At 37.0% G+C, this 23,032-nt stretch overlaps 1 protein-coding gene across 2 annotated transcripts in view; it reads left to right on the top strand.

The window, feature by feature from the left end:
* The window catches only part of LOC113062778 (transcription regulator protein BACH2-like), a 77,630-nt gene that overhangs the window by 9,979 nt on the left and 44,619 nt on the right, over nt 1-23,032 (top strand). Inside the window, exon 2 of one of the 2 annotated variants that reach the window (XM_026232745.1) lies at nt 3,332-3,576. The exons of the other annotated variant lie outside the window; for it this stretch is intronic. Coding sequence (XP_026088530.1) covers nt 3,511-3,576 — 66 coding nt within the window. The 5' untranslated portion in view covers nt 3,332-3,510. The remainder of the gene's footprint in view (nt 1-3,331; nt 3,577-23,032) is intronic. 2 annotated transcript variants of the gene reach the window in all.

Below are 23,032 nucleotides of genomic sequence, written 5' to 3'. Positions count from 1 at the left end.
TCATCTAGTAGTCTTTGTATATTTGGTTAAATCATGTTGGTTGTTGGTGTTTTTTGTCAATTGTAAAAATATGTAATAATATAACAAATTAGTTTTTATACAGATTTATTTTTAAATGTTATAAATTTGTATAATAGAATTATCTTTTACATTCAGCATTCTTATTAATTCATATAAAAATAGATTTTTAGGAGTGAGGACCATCTTATATCTGATGTAAATAATAAAATAAATAATAATAATTATCAACTAGACAGTTTGCAAGCCACACTCACTTTCATTTGTTTTAGAGTTTCATTGTTTTTATCCCATTATGATTTCAGCGCTCATCAGTGACATGTTAACTTAGTAGTAACCTGAAAAAAACAACAGTTTATTGTCTGAGAGGCATTTCACGGTCTCCGGAGTAAATTACTGATTTGTGGGGCACTGAGGTGTGAATGAATAAAAACAAGTATGATGTGTGGTTTTAGTCTTTGTGCAGCTGGAGGTGTGTAAGTGTCTGTGCATCCTGTGAGACTCACACAGGTGGTGAGGGGGAGGGGTAAGAGGTGGGTGTGGAGCAGCAGGGGCGGCATGACCACTTCCTGTTTCAAATGTACAGTAAATCGGTCGTGTCTTTACCAAATCAACACCGTGCACCGGTGGTGGCTTTACGCTGCCTGACAGAAACCTCTTATTGGTTGAGCTTTTGCAGTGTGGCTTAAATAACAAGACAGCTTTTCTTTGTTCTGTCTTCGTTTGCGTAGAGATGTTTTCGTGGTGTCTTAAAGGAGAACGATAACAACAGTTTATTACAATTAAGGTTAGAAACCATACACAAGTGCACAAACGCACACAAAATTTTGTTGACATTTTTGTAAAATGTTGCAGTGGTAAACAAAAGACCGAGGTCAAAGGAAATGATGCTTCTGAGGAATGGAAAAGATTAAACGCGGTGTTTGGGAGTTCACTGTCATATAGTTGTGTTTAAAGCACGTAATGCTGCTTTGATTTGCCTGAGGTGGGAAGTTTGACGTGGGTTTGCACAGGACAGAATTACAGTTTCTTAACCTAAAAGTGTAATGGTCACGACCACAGACCTAAAAAGCTTTGAATGTTCTATACTCACTCCATATAATACTGCTATGATGAATGCATTGATCCATAAATGGATCTCTCGCTGCATGCCGGTCAGAGTCAAGCTCGATTTATCAGGTAGCTGATAAAGAAGCTGGTGTTCCCACTGTTAGGTACGGACAGATTTATTTTCCTGCCGCTCTGTGCTGCAGTCAATAGCTGTGACCTTAACTTACAGTCGACATGTTTAAGTGCCAAGGTTCAATGAGTCCAAGCCCCATCATTCCAGTGATGAGATCCTTGAAAAAAAAAACATGCTGCAGCGTTTAATTGTCTAGCTAAGAATCCAGAAAGAATCTTTAGATTGCTGTCAGTGTTATAGGTTTATATCTGACTTATTGCATATTGTTTCTTTATATGCTTAAAATGTTAATGTAGACATTTCCACACACAAAAAAAATGTCTGTTGATCTGCGTGATGTACTGTGATATGTATGATTACTTTTTAAATGGTTAACTAGTAAGCAAACAATAATTTCGAATAACAAAATAATACTTTTAAAGAAGTATTGACAAAGTTAATTGTTTAAAAAATTGTTTGGCTTTTTTTTTCAAAATACAAAATTATTCCAATTATTTTAAAAAGTTTTAAATAGTTTTTGTTAAGTTAGATGATTTGTCTTAAAGAAAAAGGAAAGAGACAACATTCATTTACAAATTAAAAAAAAAAAAATTCTGAAACAAAAATTTCGAAAATGCTCATGTACAATATTTTCTGGATATTGTGGATTATTTGTGTTATGAATGAAAACTTTCTAAAAATTAAACCATTTATTTTTCATCTCCTTTTAGGTTTTAGCCTTTTTATTTTAACCTTTTATTATTTTCTCAGTAATTTGTGGTTCTTGTTCTGTTTGTGACCCAGGTGTTCGTGTTATATTTTTATGTGTGTTTTATGTGTTTATAAACACGTACATTTACATTTATATTTAAATCATGTATGTATAAACACATATTTGTATAGTTTCATAAAGGCAATGGAATGGTTATTTGAGGATACACATAAACCTGAGATAACTAGTCAGGGTTGTTTGTCTTCTCAAATAGACAATTTAAAGGGAAGATCTTGCAGAACAGGACTCCACCTTCGCCTATAGACAAATGCTTACAGCAACTACTAAGTAAAAAAAAAAAAATGAAAACAAGAAGCCAAAAATGTGGGGTGATGTGTAACATTTCAGCCTCTCAGATTAGCTCTCTGACACATAGCTGCGTGGTTTGTAACATTTAAAAATGTTTCCATGAAGCATGCTCCAAGAAAAAGAAACAAACATATTATCACATGAATCTAACAAATCTTTCAGTGATTTTTTTGTTTTCTAATAAATTGAGTAATTTTATATAATATTTTAAACATATATTGTGGAACTTAACATGATTTTATTTTATGCTTATTTTAAGTTTAGATTATCGTCTTTAGATATTTTTCTTATCTTTTACCATTAAATTGTTTGCAATACAACCAATGCAAGTTTATGAATACATTTTTTCACCAACTGTGACAGAAAAATCATTTACAATGCCTGAAAATCACACACAAAAAAAATGCTATTACAATGCTATAACTTGAGAAAATGAGAAAAAAGAGATATATAGAATATAGAATATACAGAGAAGCCTTAGATAAAAAGAAATAGTTTTGCAATTAATAGCTTTAGACTTTAGTAAAACCTTGGTTAAAATCTCAATAAAATCTGACCAAAATAAAATAATTAATTAAAAGAAAAGGACACATGTATATTTAAGATAATAAGTGCAAAAATAATGGCAAAGAATTTTGATTTTTTTTTTTTTCATGCCTTTTTTATATTTTAATGTTATAGTTGGTGATGAATGTATGTACAGGTGAAATAAAGCAGCACTTGTAATTTTTATTAAAATCTGAAAACAGTGTTAGCTGTCAGAGAACTAAACGTAGTTTGACATTCATTAACAAGCATTCACAATTTAGGTTTACAATGTTTCTAAAACTACAAATGATGTTGATCACTTTACAAACACGACATGATGACTTCGTAAACTGTAATTCACAAGTGTTTCTGTTGTCGTTCTGACAGAAGATTGTTACATCATTCATTTAGAACACGCGTGATGTAATACAAGTGCCAACATCTGTCGGTTTTGCCTCACAAGATGTAGACTGTCATTTGTTGTTGTGATTATCTGAGAAAGATATAATGTATGATAATAAGAAATTCACTGTTCATTACAGGAAAGGAAGTATGGCTGAGGTTTACAGTCAATGAAGTCCGAGGGGCATGTGTTAGCGTGCAGAGGTGGAGCTTACTCCACACAGAGAGACGTTCCTCTGTTAGGAGGCCTGTGCTGTCAACCCTGAAAACCCAGCCGAAAACTGTTGCTGGCGCTGCACCACAACATGCATCTCGGCGCATGCTAACACTTGGAGCTGTCATTGTCACCTCCCGTCAGAGCAGTCAAACAATGGAACAAACCACTGTGAGTGATCAAATTTGAGTTGAATTTCATGGCTTTTGCTTTTACACCTCAATGCATGTGCACAAAAGATGGGCGCCTTGTTCTGTCAGCCTGTATCACCAGGTTTAGGATTGCTATCTTGTTTTGTTGTATGTGTTTGCAAGTCAGAAAGACTTAAGACAGTGTCAGATTTTATATGGACCCAACAGCCTTAAAAGATCATGGAACTGGATCACGTTGACCGAGGTATCAGGTCAGTTGTGGGGCGGGTAAATGTTTGACAGGTGTCCTCAAACGTCCCTCCAAATCTCCAGTGGTCCTCTTGTAGAGCTTGAATGAAACAACCTGAAATCTTGCAAAAAGATCTCTATTAAACATTGCATATCTAGTGCTTAGTTTCAGTTAGGAAGTCTGCCATTTTGAATAGAGGGCACTTCGAGTGCGAAATTGCACCAATAAAATTAGATCCGGTAAAGTGTTGTTTTCCTACTGTTGTAGTTTGCGTATTTCCATTTTTGAAGTCTCTTGCAAAGGAAATAAAGCTTCCTTTACACCGTTTCCTCTCCAGGTGCTGCAAATATCAACTGTTTAAATAAATATCAAGCCGCAAACTGACTGCAATATTAACTCGATATAGAAAAACAACTTTCATCGTAGCTGAATGCCTGCCAGAAGGTTCAATCTAATTGTGACAGCATCATAGTACCTTGTCGGATCTGTTTTCTCTTTCTTTCACTGAAGGTTCATTCATATATTCCAGTTGAACTTTTAATATGGTGAAGCAGCGTTCATTGCTGGGAGAGGAAAAGATTTGAACGGCCTCACATCAACGTTGTGTGTATGTAGTCGAGCCTCATATCCCGTCTTCATTAGAGGACTATTAAACAGGACAAAAGAAAGCTCTGTCTCGTGGTCATTAGTCTCACTCACAGACTTCCACTGGTAAAGCTGCTTGTTATTCAGCCTAGAAAGTTCTTAGGTATGACATGTTGGAGTGCAGATTTATCGGCATGATGCAGGCCAGAAAAAGACACAATCCCATGATTTTTGCTTGAGGAGCAGAACTTATCCAGATCTTCTGATGTTGTCAATGTCAGCCATGTCACACCAATAAAGTGACAAAATGTGGAATCCAGATGTTTGAGACCACTATTAAAAATGCTTCTGTTTTGCTTTTTTCTAATTAAATACAAAATGTTTCAGAGCAAATTATATGAAAGGATTACAATTTGAGTGAATAATTGACATTAAAAAATTAAGACGAAACAAGGCCGACCAAAGTGCTGCACAACAACAATAAATAACGAGGAGAAAATCAGTAAGCAAATAAAAACACTTCAAAACCCATACAACAACGAAAGCAGAATAAAACAATTCAAAGGCCCATATTAGTACATGCTAAAAGCCAGAGAGAAAAGATGTGTTTTAAGATATGATTTAAACTCAGAAAAAGTGGAAGCCATTCTGATGTGAATTGGTAAGTTGTTCCAGAGGGTGGGACCAGCCACCGGCTCTAGATACTTTGGTTTTTAAGCAGGTTCTATGGGTCTGGAGGAGATATTAGTCTGATCCTCAGATCTTAGTCCGCTCATCGAAGAGTAGGGGTGGAGTAAGTCAGACAATTAAGACGGAGCTTGATTGTTCTGACCAGATTTTAAACTCAATTCGATATTGAACTGGCAGCCAATGCAATGATCGCAAGAGGGGAGTGGCATGATCAAACTTTTTACACCCCTTCCAAGAATCTAGCTGCTGCATTTTGTACTTGTAACCAAGTACTTGTATCCAAGAGATTTGGGACTTTGATATAACGAAATAGAGGGCGTTGCAATAATCCAGCAGAGGCGTAATAAAGGCATGGATAGCAGCCTCTAGAGAGCTTTTTTAGAGAAATGACTTGATTTTAGAAAGGGAGCGAAGATGGAAGAAGCCAGAACCTACTATAGCATTAATTTGTTCATCAAATTTTAAAGACTTATCAAAAAGAAATTCATTTTACTTGTTTTATGGCATTGCTTTGCTTTCTTTAAAGTCACTTTTAAAAAACTAAAGTATGACAGATCTTTTCATCTTGATACATCAAAGTGTAATGGATTTTCAAAAAAGATTGGATTATAAGATGTAGGCGTTGCTTGCGAGCTTGAAGGGCAGGGTTTAAGGGGACTAAATGATTGGAGAAGTCTGGCATTCATCACCAGAGGAAGCTCAGATTTGAATGCAATGAAAAACATGTTGGCTTTAAAGCAGATAGAGATAAAGCAGATAGATTGATTTTGTACAACCTTTTTTGCCATATTCAAAAATGTATCATTTGCTATGTTTTATTTAAAAAGTCTGTAATTAATGACATTGCAAGTTTACTGTATATCCTCCATATACGGCTATAGTCTGTATCTGTCTTCGGTTCTTCCTCAGAGCTTGTGCACACTGTGAGGCAGCGAACTGTCCCATTCCCAGCATGCTTTTCTGCATGTGAAGCATGGGGTGAAGCCAATGAAAGAGGACATTGTTTGTGTTCGTAGTGAGGCATGTTGCATGCACTTATAACTCTTGAGTGGGTGAAGTTTCCCCCATCATGCACCAGGAATGCCTTTGAATGACTGGATTGTGTGGAAGGGAAAAGTAGCAGGCATTCAACACTTTTGTTTTTATTTTTCGCTCACCCATCACTGTCTCAAACTCAGCGACACCTTTACTTAGCCTTATTAAAGGAATCATTCAAATAAACAAAAAAAGAAAATTGTCATTTCCAAACCTGTAATGCGTTCTTTCTTCTGTGGAACACAAAAGAAGATATTTTGTGCATATAATGAAAGTGATTGGGGTCCAACACAACATTGGACCCCATTGACTTTCATTTTATGGTCAAAACATTTGATGGTGAGTAGATGATTTTTTTGGGTGAACTATCCCTTTAAGTAGTGTAACCGGAGAATATAACTCACTTTACGACTTTATGTGTTTTGCATTAAGCCAGCTAACAAAGTGGATGGAGGAAAAAGAACATAAAGGAAAGATTGATTGGAGTATGTTGTAATGTCATGGATTAAGATGCCCGGCGCAGCTGCATCGGGGCCGAACTGTACAGTGGTGTGTTTCTCATTCTCTCCCATGTCCCAGAGCAATGACTCGTTAAAATGTGTGACTCAGAACGGCTTGTTTGTGAGCAGACCACCTCCAGAGTTTGATTCACATGCTTCAGCTATTGATTCAAGTCTTCCGCTTGTGCCTAACAAAGAAAACAAATGGCTTTCACCTCTCTCTCTCTCCATCTCATGCATTCTTTTCACTCAAAGGGCATTGATTAATGAAGCCACACGAGTGAAGAGTCCCGATGCCATCGGGGGAGCTCTCGGCTCTCAGTGGAGCAATGTTCCTCAGGTCTGATAAACGAGTGGATTGATGCAAATATGAAAACAAAAGAGTTTAAGATTTTTCTAAACATGCTCGTTTGTTTTCCCTGAGTCTCAGAGGAGAGTTCGCTCTCTGTGAGTTTTGGCACTTACGTCATGGAATTTGCCGACATTTATGTCCATTCAGCAAGGGAGACCTTATGTGGGAAATCAGTCGGTAAGAATTTCCAAAGATTAAATGACACAAAATTGCCTATTGATTTCAAAATAGGAGCGCGAGCGAACATTTCGTCATATCCCAATGAATGCATTACAATCCCACCCTTCAGTGACACCCTGAGGGGTTACATGGGTAACTTAAGGTGCTTTTTAATAAGACCGGTAAACCTTTGGAAATGACTGCTGCCTTCAGTTTGTAAATGACCATTTTGTGTTGGCTTGCATAGCTTCTTTTCAGCCAAACCCTTTAGTTCTTTTATAAATCTCAAATGCGACACCGGCCACTGAGTTCATTTTACTGCCCCGTGAGAAACTTCTGGCTATGACACCATCTCCTGTTCTGGGTGTGTTTGGGTTCGAGGAGTCTCCTCTGTGTCAAAGAGCTGCATGTTCAGGCTTCCTCTGACGCTCCGAGCGGTAAGGAGAGCACGAAGTGAAAGGTCATGGAGAACGTTTGAGAGAGAGAGAGAGAGGCTATTTTTAACCCTGCTCTATCATGTATCACCTCCTGCCATGAGATTAGGTGAGGGAAGATATTTCGGGGAGCTCTTGGGTAGCCATTTAGGCCAGGTGAAACCAGGTGCTGTTTTGGGCTAATTGGCTTTCTGAAGAAGAAAAACCCATAGAAGTTGTTATCAAGAGGGTGCAGGGTGGTCAGTGCCACTTATCTGGTCTGTTGCTAGTCAGTGTTTCACATCTAAACTTTGTGAGTGGCAGTGGATGGAGTGTTTACCACAGCTGTAGTAACAGATGGTACAGTACAGTAGCCTTGCAGTGCTCTGAAGCTGGCGAAACATATGGGAAATAGTTGAGGAATGCTTTGCTTATGCCTGCGAGGGTATGAGCAAATGTATTTTGGGATGACATTGGAGGACATGACCTGAGAAAGATGACACTGAATCCTTCGCACCTCCTCTCTTTTTTTTGCTTTCCTTTGTAGGTGTCTTTTCTTTCCTTTTGGTCTGTGGGAATGGCCTAATTTTCATTTTTTCCCATCACGCAGCCTTTCTCGACCTGTTTATGTGGGGTGTTGTATAGAGACATCCGGTAGAGTACATTACATTTTTTTGAAAGCTGATTTCTGTACCAAGTAATTACATGTTTACAATGTTGCTGCACTTCAAGAGGAAACACATGTTGACCTTTCGTGACAATAGTGGGGCATGTTGTCACGTCATATGGAGCAAGTTGTCACACTTATGAAATGCGCAACAATTATTAAAATGGAATTATCATTAAATGGGTTTATCAAATCATTTTGTCCTGTCCAACTTGTTTTGTCTGATAAACATTACATAATTCATAACAGTAATATTTTTTAAAATAAAGATTTTAAGCAAGTCTGTTATGCTTACCAGTGCTGTATTTATTTGAACAATACAGTAAAATCAATAATATTGTTACAACTTAAAATAACAGTTTTTTTTTTTTTTGTCTTCTATATTTTAAAATATAATTTATCCCTGTGATGCCAAAGCTGAATTTTCAGCATCATTACTCCAGTCTTTAGCGTCCCATAATTTTTCAGAAGTCATTCTAATATTCTGATTTGCTGCTCAGTGAATTTCTTATTAGTATCAATGTTGACAACAATTATGCCACTTAATGTTTTTGTGGAAACCGTAATAAATGTTTTATCTAGATTCTTTAATTAGACGGGCGTTTTGTGTCCCTTTTGTCTCTCTTTTTCTCTCCCTGGTGCTTTCTCACTGTCTGGACGTTTGTTTCTAGAATGCACTTCCACGCTTGGCATCAGAACATCTTTGTTCGAAAGCGAGGGAAGAAGGTCCGGAGTTGCCGCCAAGGGTTATCTTGGAGTGTTTTCTTTTTTGTTTTTGTTTTTTGGATGGGGTAGGGGGTAAAGCTGCAGAAAAGTTCATTCATTCATTCGTCCGGCCGTCATAGGCCTCCACTTTCTTTTATTTTTAGCCAAATCCATCAGACTTGACAAGCGGGAAATTTGAGCCAGTGCGGGGGCAGTGCTCCAGAACCCCCCACTCCACACCGTCATTCTTCTCCCGCTCTCTCCCTCTCCATGCCCACACTCACTTTCCCTCTCCCCCCTGGGAAAAACAGAGCAGAGTTGAGGCTGGATTCAGACTGCCAGAGATGTTGAGTCATGTGAGTCTGTGTACACAGATACAACGCTACTATATACTGATTGAGGGAGGAAGAGGAGGGACACTCCAAAATTAGCATTTTTGCCAATATTATATTAATATAAATTATACATTTATTTGCACAATTATATATATATATATATATATATATATATATATATATATATATATATATATATATATATATATATATATATATATATATATATATATATATATAATTGGGGGGGGGGATAAAAAAAACAATTATAAAATAATAATTTAAGCATAAATCTAACAATTTCCCTTAAAAAATGAAATATATATATATATATAAAAATAAAATAAAACAAAATGGTTTAAATCATAAATCTAACTATTGTCTTAAAAATAACAAAACATTTGGGAAAATAAAATGAAATTTCTGCATAAATCTAAAAAAAATTCTCAAAGTAAGTTAATTTAAATTATTCATAAAGATACAAATAAATAAAATAAAATACTGCAATTTCAGTAAATGTATCTGTTTTAAGGATTGTTTTAAATATGCTTACTGGAAAACACCAGACATTTTTATTTCAGACAGTGCAGATGAAGTCAAGCGGTGGTTCTGTGATTAGGGTTGAGAGAGTTCCTCTGGTTCTTTTATAAGGTAATGTCTGGTGACTCTAGAAGGGGAGACATGTGCATGGATTTATTTTAACCCACAGCAGGCAGACGGAGAGCAGGGGGGGGTAGAGGTGCCTGCCAGCTTCCTCTCTACCCATCTCCCTTTCTCTTGTCCTGCCTGCCTGCCCAGTCTAGCATTTGCAGCAGACAGGAACATAGCAGTAAAGTAAAGCCAGAACAAGCCGAAAAGCACACACACATTAAAAGGCAAGTGCCAGCCTTGAGTTTGACCTATTAACCTGCATGTTAATGTCTGACTGCTTCTCTTCTGGCTGTGAGGTGTTTACATGCAATCTAGACAGAGACTCCAGTTCTGCTCTAAAGCAGCATGTTTTGAGTTGGTGCCCACTACACTTATCTTTTGCATTATGCAAGGGCCATACCGTATTATGTTTCTCTTAAGATATATGGTGGAAAGGAGATGAGTGTGTGTTTGCACACGTGTCTGTGTGCGTGTGAGAGAGGGGTTTCACTGCTCAGTCCTGTTTGAATACGCTTGAATTGGAAAGCAGACTGATGGAATTAGAACATGTGGAATGTTAAGAGTAACAGATAGGATAGAGAAAGAAATGGTAATGAAAAGGATACATATTAACTGTTTAAAAGACTAGTTTAGACTGGAAGGTATTTCCTTGGTTATTGCTGGTTTGGTACTGTTGGCGCAGACAACAGACAAAGCTAGTTTAGTTTTGTTTATTTTTTACACAACACTGTGTTTATACATTTTAGAAACATTTAACGTTGAACATAAAATAAAAATAATAACATGAAAAAATATTTAATTATTATTAATTATTATTATTATTATTAATAATAATTTTATTTTTAGTTATTTGTTTCTTTTTCAATTTATAATTATATTCTGTTTATTCATTTATTTGTTTTTTATCTGTTTATTTGTTTTTGTTTTATCTTTCTATTTGTTTTTTATCTGTTTATTTGTTTTTGTTTTATCTTTCTATATTATTTTATTTTTTCAATTTCGTTTTCAGTTTTTTATTTAGTTGTTTGTTATCTGTTTGTTTATTTGTTCTGTTTATTTATTGTTTTTATTTATTTTACTGCTTATTTAATCTTATTTATTTTTGTTTATTTCTGTTTTTCATTCATATTTTTGTTTGTTTTTTATCTGTTTGTTTATTTTTGGTTTATATTTTTTTTCAGTTCTTTTTAGCTAATTTGCTTATTTATTTTAGTTTTTTATATATATATATTTAACCAGCCAATTATTTTAAATAAGTGCAGTTTACATGTATTCATTTAGCAGGCACTTTTATTTATTACATTACAAAAAAGGAAATGCAGCTTCACAACTATTGATGAGTTTGTCAACAATTGGCTTCTGATGAGCTGATTCCACAAAACTAATGTCTGAAATGTAGTGAAATCTTGAAAAGTTTGTGGGAGACCCCATTCCACCCCCCTTTAAAAACAACAACAATTCTGAACCAGTTTGCATGAATTGCATTTGTATAAAAGTATTTGCATGAATTTCAGCTCATGTACAGTATTTCTCACAACAGCATTAGTATCTTTAGTATGTGGGACATGAACGTGTAACATCTGTGCCCCGCTCCATCCCTCCAGTGTTGTCAGAGCTATTCTCATTCACAGCACCTCTCAAATCTAATTTGACTATTATGGTGTCAGCATCAGTGCTGCCTGTCAGCCCGGGGCAGGGATCAGACCCTGGTTAAGTACAAGCTTCAGCAGGCGCTGGCACGGTCCTGCTGAACCCTCAGTTATCGGTCTGTTTCTACATCCTCTCCACTACATCTCATCCAGTGTGACATCACTGCACAGGCTGCTGCCACCAGACTGTGTGTGAACATGCTGTCTGATTCTAATGTACGTTTTTAGTTGTTTTTACAGGCATCTTTTGAGCATCCGACCATGAGCATTGCATTTTGAAGATTGACTATCAAGAAAATTTAAAAATATGGTTTATATAAATGTGTCTTGAGGCGCCAGAGTTCTTATCCATTGCTCTGTACTCTTTTTTTTAAATAGATTTTAAGACTTGCAACCTAACAAATGTTATTTTATTATTATTTTATTATTTTATGTAAGTCATAAACAGTGAAACACACCCTCTAGTGTCTAGTAGATTCTTTTATTATTATATAACAATGTTTTAAATTAACAACAGTTTATTTTTTTATTATATTTTTTTACAAATGTTTTCTTATTTCTTACCAAATCTCCAGTATCTCTAACCTTCATTCTCATCATTTTATTTTATTTTTCATGCTCTTTCACACCTATTGATCAGGTCTCTTGCTGTCATTGGGATTCAGTTAGATAGTGTTTGATTGAGTGGGTCTTGTAAAGCTGTTAAAGCGGTTGTTAGCGGCCAGCTCTCCGATCATTTATCCCACTCTTGCTGTATTTGTTGGTCAGGTCCTAAAGAAACAGAAAAGCTACTGAGGTGCTTTATAATGTAAGCGTCAAAAAAAAAAAAAAAAAAAATTCAGTCAGCTCTAACCTGGTTTCAGCTGTGTGTTGCTGAATGAAAAATATTCACATTATGAACTCCTGCGCTCTGTTTCAAAGGGAAAACCCCTCTGGGGTTCAAACAGGTCCAGACATTGTAATTCCTTTCTACAGCTTGATGGCAGCCATTTTACATCAATATACTCACTATTTAATATGCACTTGTTGCATAATGTCTTAGCTGAAGTGACCATGCTAAACATCCCCTGAGGCATATTAAATCCCACCCCGTGCTGAAAAACTGAAAGTAGAGTGAATTCCCATGGGAAGCTATTAACGCCTCTGGATGCTTGACCGATGTGTGTGAGACAGAAGCCTCAACAGCACATGAAATGTAAAGGAAAGCCTGCATAACATAATTCACATCATTGGAAACATGAGTATACAAACCGTATTCTTTTTTTTCACCTGTTCTATATTATTTAAGAATGCATTTTCGACTGTAATGATGCATACAGCTTCATAAAAGCATTAATGTTGTCGTCACCAATGCTGTAAGTTTGAAAGGCTTTCTTTTCACGCTGTGAAGTCACGATCGCCATGGTTACCGCTATAATGGGTAACTGGAAGCTGAACATATTTGACTGGTTGCAAAGCCGTGCTTTTGTCACTGCATGCAGTTTGCTTCCTACATGAGTAACACGGAGTTATTCACCGTTCCTCTTGATATTGATCTTAATTGTGAATTTTGTGAATCAGGCATCAGGTGAATGAAGCATTGCAGGTTGATAGTATTCACATGTGTGTTTTTTATATATAGCATCCATTGAGAAATATCCACTGTTGCAATGACTCAAGTCCAGACCTATTGACTGAGAGCTGAGCTGAATACTAAGGCCTGATTTCCCTTCACAGAGCCATCTGAGGAATGTGGATTTGTCAATAGTCTAAGATGGCCGGCTCCACTATTGTGGACCTAATCTAAGCTAAATCTGACTTTTGAAAATGCATTTAAATCCTGTAATCATGTGACAGGACGGAGATTATGTTGAGTTAAGTGTGAGATATAACAATAAGAAGCATTATTAATAAGGTTCGAGTGAGGTGAATAAATGATCCCTGCTCTGTTTGTGTTACCCAGCACTTTTGACAACAGGAGGATTGTTGCAGGAACGCTCTCAAAAACAAATAAAGAAAGAAATAAACCCTCCCTATTGTCTTCCATCTGGCGGAGGTGATTAGCTGAAGTTGGGCAGATGGTGTCATGGCTAGGTTCCTCATAGCTTTGGGGGTAATCTACACACACTTCCTTACATGGCCAGTTGGATCAGCGTGTTCAGTTCGCAGAGCTCATCGCTATTCCTGCACTCACAGGATTTCACAGAAAGCTGTATTCCAGTTAAAATACGAAACAACCTTTAAACAAGAGACCGTTATTTGAGAAGCAAGAATATGTAAGATTATTATATTTGAATACATATCTTCATAAAAACAAAAATGTTATCATATTAATTACAAAACTATACAAGCGAGTCTACTACCGTATATAACGTTTGCGGTCAGTAAGATAAAAAAAAAAATGTTTTTGAAAGAAGCTAAAATAATGGTTTTCTATTTTAATATATTTTAACCCAAATTTGCTATGATGTTTTCTCTAAATATGTCCTAATAACATAATTATTTGTTTTAAGCATCATTTGATCATTTTATTGGCAATAACAAGATCATTTAGTGTTTTCGCAGAATTGCTGCATGTCAGTTCACAAAAAAATCTTATGACATATTTCTGGCAGAATTTTCACTGTGTTTTCATTGACATACTTTAGCAGAATTCCCCAGATGTTCCCTCACAATCAATCTAGAAATTCTGCAAAATATGCACAGATTCTGAATGGGCCTACTTTTTATTATTATTATTATTATTATTTAGCAAGCTATACTGTTCAGTTTAGCATATGCTAACTTCAATACTGTGTCGCTCACAAAGCCTCTGAATCATTGTTTCCTGAAGAACATCCTTTTTTCTAGCTAATAACACATTGTCTGGGTCTGTGCCTGGCTTCGGCTCAATCCCTGTTTCCTGTAGTGGAGCCCTGAGTCGGCCTGGCCCTCAGGATGTTTTTGTTTGGGACGAAGCGAGAGGGGCGGGGGGGGCTGCGATTCTGTTCTTGTGTGGCAATTAAAAATGCCGCGGTCAGTGAGTGGACCTGGCAGAGTGTGATTCTGGAAGTGTTGACATACCAAGAATGAGGAAAAGAAAGAAAGAGAGAGAGAGAAAACCCAGGCATCACCCTGGAAAAAAGGCACGAGGGGTTGGGCGGGCGGCTGTTAGGGGGGAAGGGAGCAGGGTGAATCAAGGCTGTGGAATGCACTCCGTTTAGTCACATATTCACTCACTAAACACCAGGAACTCCTGAGTCAGCGGCTTCCTCATCAGCCCGCCGCAGTCAGGGACTCGTCCTTTTTCAACCCCGGTCCCTCTTTCTTTTGTCTCTCTCTCTGTAGTCCCTTCTTCTTCTGGTTCCCTACCCCCCTAATCGATTGAGACTCAAGCTGTTGCTGTGTGATTGGCAGAAATCCTGGCTCAGTGTCAAAACAACCCCTCCGCCCCGCTCCTGACGCCGCCTCCTCTGGCCCTTCTCTCTGGGCTGAGGTCAGGATGAACATATGCTGAAAATGGGTGATGAAACATCTATGGCATTGAGATTCTTAGTTGTGGTGAACGTAAAACTCCTAGTAGATGTAAAAGCAATTAATAACATTACCAAAACCACGTAAACCGCTTGGGCTAGAGTCATTTTTGTTACAGTAAATATCGTTATCTGCAGTTTAGCCCTCACCCCCTTAATTTTAGGCTTGATAATCTGTCTGTTGGCATTTTAAGACGCACATCTCTCTCTCTCTCTCTCTCTCTCTCTCTCTCTCTCTCTCTCTCTCTCTCTCTCTCTCTCTTGCTCTCTCCCTGATGGTCTGAAGTGCTTCACTGATCTTTGTTTATCTCCAATGAAGAGCTGTGTGTCGGTAATCATTGCACATTCTGTCCTAAGCTGTCATGTACATCAGTGCTGCTATGATTGCAGAACATATGCAAAGATCATATGCAATTAGATCCATGAATTTTTTTTAAATAATGTGTTTGAAAATATTAAAATAAATTAAATTGAACTTGGACTACATTTCTGAAAAGTCACCTCTTGGCAACCAGTGAGATAGTAGCAGAAACTTTTTTTTACCTTTTTTTTTTTTTTTGTCAGCTCAACATGATTTATAGCACTTCTATCCAGGAGCTCATCACATTTTATGATCCAGTGATGTGTGAGTGTGTGGTTGATTCAGAAGTTCTTTTGCTGTGTGTGTGTGTGAGTATGTGTATGCTTGAGTGTGTGTGGGTGTGATATAGTAGTTGTAAAGCATTCTGCAAACCTGTACTGCATGCTGCTAACTGTGGTGAGGGAATCTATCTTTAGCTCTGAGGGGGATTGTGAACAGTTGGCCTCCAATGCTGGCGCTAACTCCGCTCGCTCAATTAGCACTACAGAGCTGCTAAAACATGCAGAGAGATGTGCCTCTTTGTGTGGTGTTCTTCACAAACTTACAATAATATTAGTCCTTTTTCCAAGATAATGACGTGAGATGCATCACTGTTTATACGATGGAAAGGCTTTATACCTGTACACATGATTCACGTCCATAGTGGATGTGACTTACAGGAAAACAAAATGTTGTCATCATTTTTTTTAAATGTATTTATTTATTTATTGCTACTCCTGATTTTCTCTATATTTAGATTTTTTTTTGCACCCTCAGATTACAGATTTTCAAATAGTTGTATCTCGGCCAACTAATGTCCTATCCTAAAAAAATTGCTTCGTTTTTTACAAGTCAATTTGCTGACTGTTTATATATATATATATATATATATATATTTATATATTTATAGATAGATAGATGCCGTTTAAAAAAAATGCTATATTTTTAATCATGCATGATACACTTATTCATTGAGCAAAACTATACCAAAGACTTTAGAATACCCAAGACATGTCACTTGTATAGTTTTGAATTGGGAAAAAATGCAATGCTCAATATGGCCGCTCAATCGCAGGACGCCCCGCCTTCTGAATGAAAGAGCCAATCGCCAATCACAGTTACTATAGAAACAGTCAGCGCTCTGAGACGTGCTTTTAGTACTGCGCAAGCACACTGGTGGATCTAGCCTTAGAAATAAGCTTTTAATAACGCTATTTAAGCAAAATAAACAACATTTATTACACAGTAGAAGATTTCTTTGGTGATTTCAAATATGAAATTTAATCGTGAGCTTAACATTTTTGGAGAATTTGATGTTTCCCCATTCAAAGACATAGGAGTTGCACTTGCATGCCTTGTATCTAGGCATTTCAAAGATTACCGCTGGGTGAAATGACTTGTCTTAAAAATACTTTGACTATACTAAACCATGGGAATGTTCACTTTTTATTCAAATACTAGTCGGCTGGTTATGTGATTGCAACATGGGGGCTTCCGCTTCATGCAAAATAACTGAATCATAGCCATATTCATTTCTTTTTGCGTGAAAATATGAAATATCTCCACCTAACCGCTTGTTCAAAATCTTTGCGGTTTGTTGTTGTATTGTTGGGTTGCACAGTTGCAAGCTGAGTTTGTGTTGGAAGTGGGTCAGTGAAATATCGCAGGTAAAGACAAATTGTGAGACAGCACTTTTACAAAAAAACAGGCACACACATACACAAAAATGGAGAGAGACCTCATGTTTCAGGAAGTCCGCTGAGCAGGAGACGTTAAACATTCAGTTCCTTTTTTGACATGTGTTTCCATCACCCTCCATAAGACGAGAGCAGCAGGCAGTGGGGCCACATACACTCACACTCACACTGACACACACACATCCTCACCCCACGTTTCATGAGGGTAAAAAGACGCCACCGCCACATTTCAGTTTAACTGTTATTTTAGCCTGTCCCCTGGAAACCTCTTATATTATGGTGACTCTTCTATCGTTTGAACCCAGGCCTAGAAAAACAAGCAGCGCAGATAAGATCAAACCTAACAAGATCCTACACTGTTTAGTTGCTCCACCGAGAACCCACAGACCTGACAGCCGTTTGCCAGGTGGATTTGTGGGAAAAAGTCATTCTCTCTCACCAGAGCACAAGAGTGTTTCATACATGGTTGATTTTTATCATAGATATCATGGGCTAAACTAAAATGCACGTGCAAAACTAAAAACTTTTATGTTAAAACTATTAAAATAGTGTATTGCAGCTATTGTGAATTTTTGGTGGATTTTTGCATGAAAAATAACATTTAAAAATTACACAGAGATTGTGGCTTTTTGGCATGGATTTTCAGTTATTAATAATTAGTAATTATCGATGCACAATACGATACCGTATTGCTATGAGGTGACATTAGAGATTATTTTTTTAGTTTATTAAATTGATCGATATTGCATATATTGCTTTTTCTCAGTTAATTTAGATTTATGTTCAATGATGAACCTTAAGCTAGCCTTATAATTATGATTAAAATCAAATTAAAAATATCATTCAGAATTGTCATTTTCCAAAAATGCATATATAGTCCATGCTGCCTTGGCCTGTTTTTACTTTTAGATGACATTCATTGTCATCTAATGCACAAAAATTATATTTAATTTAATTTAATTTTTAAATGATCTTTCAAACCTTATATTCTGTCATTTGAATTGTGAGCCCTTTATTGGTTATCAGTTTTCTTATATTGTGCATCCTTTGAGTGGTTCTACAAGAATAGTTCACATTTCTTTCAGATAAAAAGAACATATTAGACAGACCGTTTATCATCAGCCATAAACAGTACTGTAATTTCACTCCATTTCATCCATTAGACCCCTGTAGAAGGATGAGGTCATTCCATTGAGAGACAGTGTTTTGATGGGTAACTAAAGTCCGTGAGAAGGTAACCTGATGTGTTGGCCTTTTTGATTGAAGCTTGCAAAAGCATAAATCCATTCCTCTTCCAGTCCTCCTCAAGTTTCTGATGATGTCAAAAGAGCGTTTGGGAGCGTTCTCATCCCTCTCGGGTCGCTGTGGATATGCATCTGATCTATCTTTTTCCGTTATCAATACTCGACGAAATCCTTCCCTTCTACTGTTTTCGGGGCTCCCATGCACATGGGGATATTTTTAGAGATGCAGATAGTGTATCCTACCAGATTGCAGAAGACCAATTAAAAATCTTGTACATTTACATGAAAGGGCAGTATGGAAGAGCGAGGATGGACGGAGAAAGGAGGAGATGTGAGCTAGAGCCCTGCTGACTGTTTTCTTCATCCCGCTCCCGCCCGCTCCCGCCAAATTTCTGACCATTACCGCCCGCTCCCGCAACGTATGTGTTACACTCCCGCCCGCTACCACTATATGTATGTCCACTCCCGCCCGCACCCACAAAACTCTGACAATTTATTCCCGCACAATAATAGAGATGCATTGATTTTGTGTCTTCTCCCATCCCACAGGGAAAAAAAAACACGTATTTGTATTGATATTATTAAAGAGATTCATGGGGTTGTTTGTTTCGTTTCCCTGGCCTGCATGTAAAAAAAAAAAAAAAAAACACAAAACACACAATATATTCAAATATAATTTCGTTTTTATCAAAAACTTTGCACATAAAAATAGACTGCTTTGCAAAAAAAATATACATAATATATATATATATATATGCCGGACCCGGCGGGACTCAATCCCAATGCAGCCCTCTAATGCGAGCCTCAGGTCTAGATGATGTCATAACACCACAATGAAACTGTTTCCTCTTTGGCAGTCATCCTTTATTTTGCTGCATATTATCTAAATGGCTGTGTGCCATATTCATTTTGTGGAAAATGATCCTTTAGCGGGAAAGCCACTCACTGAGAACTTCCAGTCATGTCTGGGTTTATTGGCTCTCTAATGGACATGAGAGGCAGCAAAAACACACACCGCTCAGTCATCAATACTCTCTTTAAACCACAAAAAGGAGCGAAATTACGCTGTTGTTTAATCAGATTTTTTTTTCACGACATATTCTGCAGATAAAAGATCATCGGTCATGATGGTGATTGTGATACAGAAAAGAAAACATTTCTTGATTCCCTTCATGGAAATTCTGAGGGAGAGACCCAGCCCACGTTTCTTTGATTCCTTTCCTTTTTAAATTTCATTAAATGTTACAGTGGGTGGCTCAAAGTTTCCATCATTGAGGCCTACAGTGTATTATGATATCTTAGATTCTGAGTCATTTTTTTTCAATGCATAGGAGTAGATAAACATTTTATACTGTATTCATATTAGGACGGGGTGATGAACTGATTATTTATAATGTATTAGCAATGATTTTGCTGTTGACGTAAAATTAAGCAACACTGTGAATATCTAGATCATCTTATAATTAGTGCTATTAAGCTTCAGTTGTGAGATTCCTTCCTTGTCTTACAATTCAAAAGTATGAAATATTTTTCTTTTTGCTTATTTAAAAAAAAATTTTGGGGTCAGTATGATTGATTGATTGGTTTTAAAGAAGATACTTTCATTCGGGAAACAATGCATTTATTTAATCAAAAGTGGCAGGAAAATAATTTATAATCATACAAAATTGTTCCATTTCAACTAAATGTGGCGTTTTGTAGACACACAATTGCCGATTTTCATATGCTGTGACCTTACAGTTTTCTCCACTCTGCTTGATTTATATTTGCATGAGTGGTTGAATTATTGCTGTTATTAATGGAATTCTTAATGTTCGGGTCACCAAGGCAAGTGCTGGTGATGTAAGTCGAAAAAGAGAGACCACACAATCACTACACTTCCCCCCTCAGGCTGAGATAAGACTCATCAACTGCAGGGATAATGTGGTGATGCGCGCTATGACATCAGTATCTGGTGCTGAGATCTTGGTGCTCTATTGTGTTTCCATCCCCTCCATGTTCAGACACTGAGAGAACCATGGGACACTGACAGCCATTGATGAGACTTGCAGCCTCTCAACGACTCTATGTATTGTCTAAGAGACTGCACACTGCTAAATGTGCACTTCATCTTATTTTCTACAGTCTCACCTAGGGATGTCAAAAGAACTTTGGTACAACTTGATACTAAAAACAAATGCAGCTCCGTTGACTTGCTGCTGTCTATTATGTTAATAATCAATGTAAAATGGGGGGAGAAATATGCTGTACGATTATAACAAAAATCATAATTGTTGATTTATTGCCCTGCATATTGTAGCATTTAAAATAATTTATTTATTTAGACCAAAAAATTATCGATTTTTATTATGAGCCATATATTGGTTATTACTTTGTATTTTTTTATATCCCTAAATTCTGAAGCTCTAAGTAAAAAAAAAAACTTACCGTTTATTTATTTATAAAATAAATTATTAACTTTGCTGGCTTAAAGTTAGAATAACTTGGAAAATCTTGAAGAGATGCTATTATTTAATTTAGCCTATTTATATTTAAAGTACAAACATAAAGTGTGATCGATAGCATATTAGTTTTAGCTGTGGTTTGGAATTTGGTCTCTAAAATCATAAAGTTTTACTGATATTAATATTGACTACTAATTTTGCTATCATAACTACACTAGTTGAATCTCTGGTGTTAAGGCTGTTGAAGATGACACATAAAAAAGGTTTAGTGATTTGATCACAGTTAAAATGATGATCTCAGAGCTTTTGGACGTTGATTGATTGTTGTGAGGTTTTGTGCAGTAATTTATTGAATCATAAAATAAACATTTTGACATCTGCCTCCCATAGTCATCGTATAGAAGGAGGTAAATTTATTGTTGGCCTCCGTGGGTTTATTGACAACCCCCTTCCTTTGGAAATCAGAAGAAGATGCAGACCACCTCTTAGTGACAGTGCAGCATAAAGTCTCATAAGTGTTGTGACTGTAAATCGATATTTATTACTGCAAGAATAGAGCTTGCTGGAAGCCGCTGATGGCATCTTGCACTGCACGCTAACCCAATAAAGGAAGCAATAAATCAGACTGATTCTGAATAATCCCTCTCCATCAGAAGAGATTACCACTTCTTAATGCACAAAACAGCACCTGTACCTTCACCATACAAGAACCTCAAGAATCCAACATTTGCTAGTGGAAGACAAGAGAAAAATCCTTTCCCCCATGTTTGATTTGGACTATTTGAGGAATGCGTCCTCCATCATAAAGTGTCTGCTTGAAGAGCTTTGAATCAGACGTTAAGAAAACAACCGACATCTCTTCTTCACAAAAGACCCTTTTCACCTTCTCTATATTACTTTGGTGGCTCTGGAGGTTTGATGAATGGCTCTAATTCCTTTGAGACTCACGTGGTAACAATAAATGTGAAGGAAGAGGAACGCTCTCGTTTCACGAGCCGGGAACCAACGCTTTGTGTCGCTGGGCTTCAAATGCTAATCCTTTCTTTTGCCTTCTCCCGGGGAGTCAAGTGGCTCAACCTCTGCTGAGAAACTGCAGTAGTACCCATAGGCAGATCCTCTTGACGCAGGGGTGTCTTTGTTGGGGACAAAAATGGTAGATCTTGATTTACTTTCGCCACATTATCAGTATGTAAGCAGCATGTTGGCCCTTTCTTGAATCACTCCTGGCAATATATATTATGCATATAAATTATGATGTGTACAGTTCTGTTCAAAATTTTGGGGTTGGGTAAAAATTTTATTTTTTAAAGAGATTCATAGTTTTATAAAGCAAGGATGCATTAAATTGTTCAAACGTGACCGTAAAGCATTTATAATGCTACAAAAATATATATATTTCTAATAAATGCTGTTCTTTTAAATGCTTCTATTTACTCTTGATAGGGAAAAATCATCACGGTTTCCACAAAAATATTAAAGCAGCAAATTAGAATGTTCGAATTTTTTATGAGGGATCATGTGAAGACTGGAGTAACGGCTAGAAGGAAAATACTGTCCAATCAAAAAAGTAACTTTTATACCTCAAAACCAGTATTTTGTTGAAAGCTTCTGCTGAGGTTAAGTGATCATGCTCCTTTTTCCACATGTAGAGGGAATCCTACTCTAGCTTGTTTCTGATTGGAGGAACTGAGTGTGTTAAAATTGCTCCCCGTCTCCCCCTGACAATTTTCTCGAAAATGGTATAAAATTAACTCAAAACCATATTATTGTACATCAGCATGGATATGAGTATATTTTAAACACTTAAAACATTACTCACTGACCCAGTTAAGCTCCATAGAAGAACATACAGTACAGAACAGGGTTTTAAATGGCCACCATCAACACACACACAGTAGTGAGCGAGAGCCAGACATCAGCCATGTGATCACAGTCTGTTCACAGGAGGCTTTCCTCTGTGGCCCACTTCAACCAAGCCAAATGAGATCGTGTTGTATATTATCACATGCTCCTGTAAGTGTGAGGATCGATGCAGACCGGCCAAATTTATGCACAGCTGTCTGGATAATCCATACAATGATGTGGGTGCTCCCCCTAACCGTTTTTGGAAAGTGCTGTCATGTCTGGAGCCATCTAGGGAGAATTATCAAATACATGAGTGGGACTTGTCTCTGCCACACCCTGCTCATCAGTTATTCCCGTATTTCATTAAAACAAGCAGGCCTGTTACCAGCTATGAGGTCACCGAAGTCCAGACTTCTGTAAATTTTTCATGTTCAAAAGGAGAAT

The sequence above is a fragment of the Carassius auratus genome, chromosome 45 (genome assembly GCF_003368295.1).
Source record: "Carassius auratus strain Wakin chromosome 45, ASM336829v1, whole genome shotgun sequence".
Classification (NCBI taxonomy): domain Eukaryota; kingdom Metazoa; phylum Chordata; class Actinopteri; order Cypriniformes; family Cyprinidae; genus Carassius; species Carassius auratus.
Note: the sequence above shows the minus strand (reverse complement) of the source record. Positions and strands in the feature narration are given on the sequence as shown.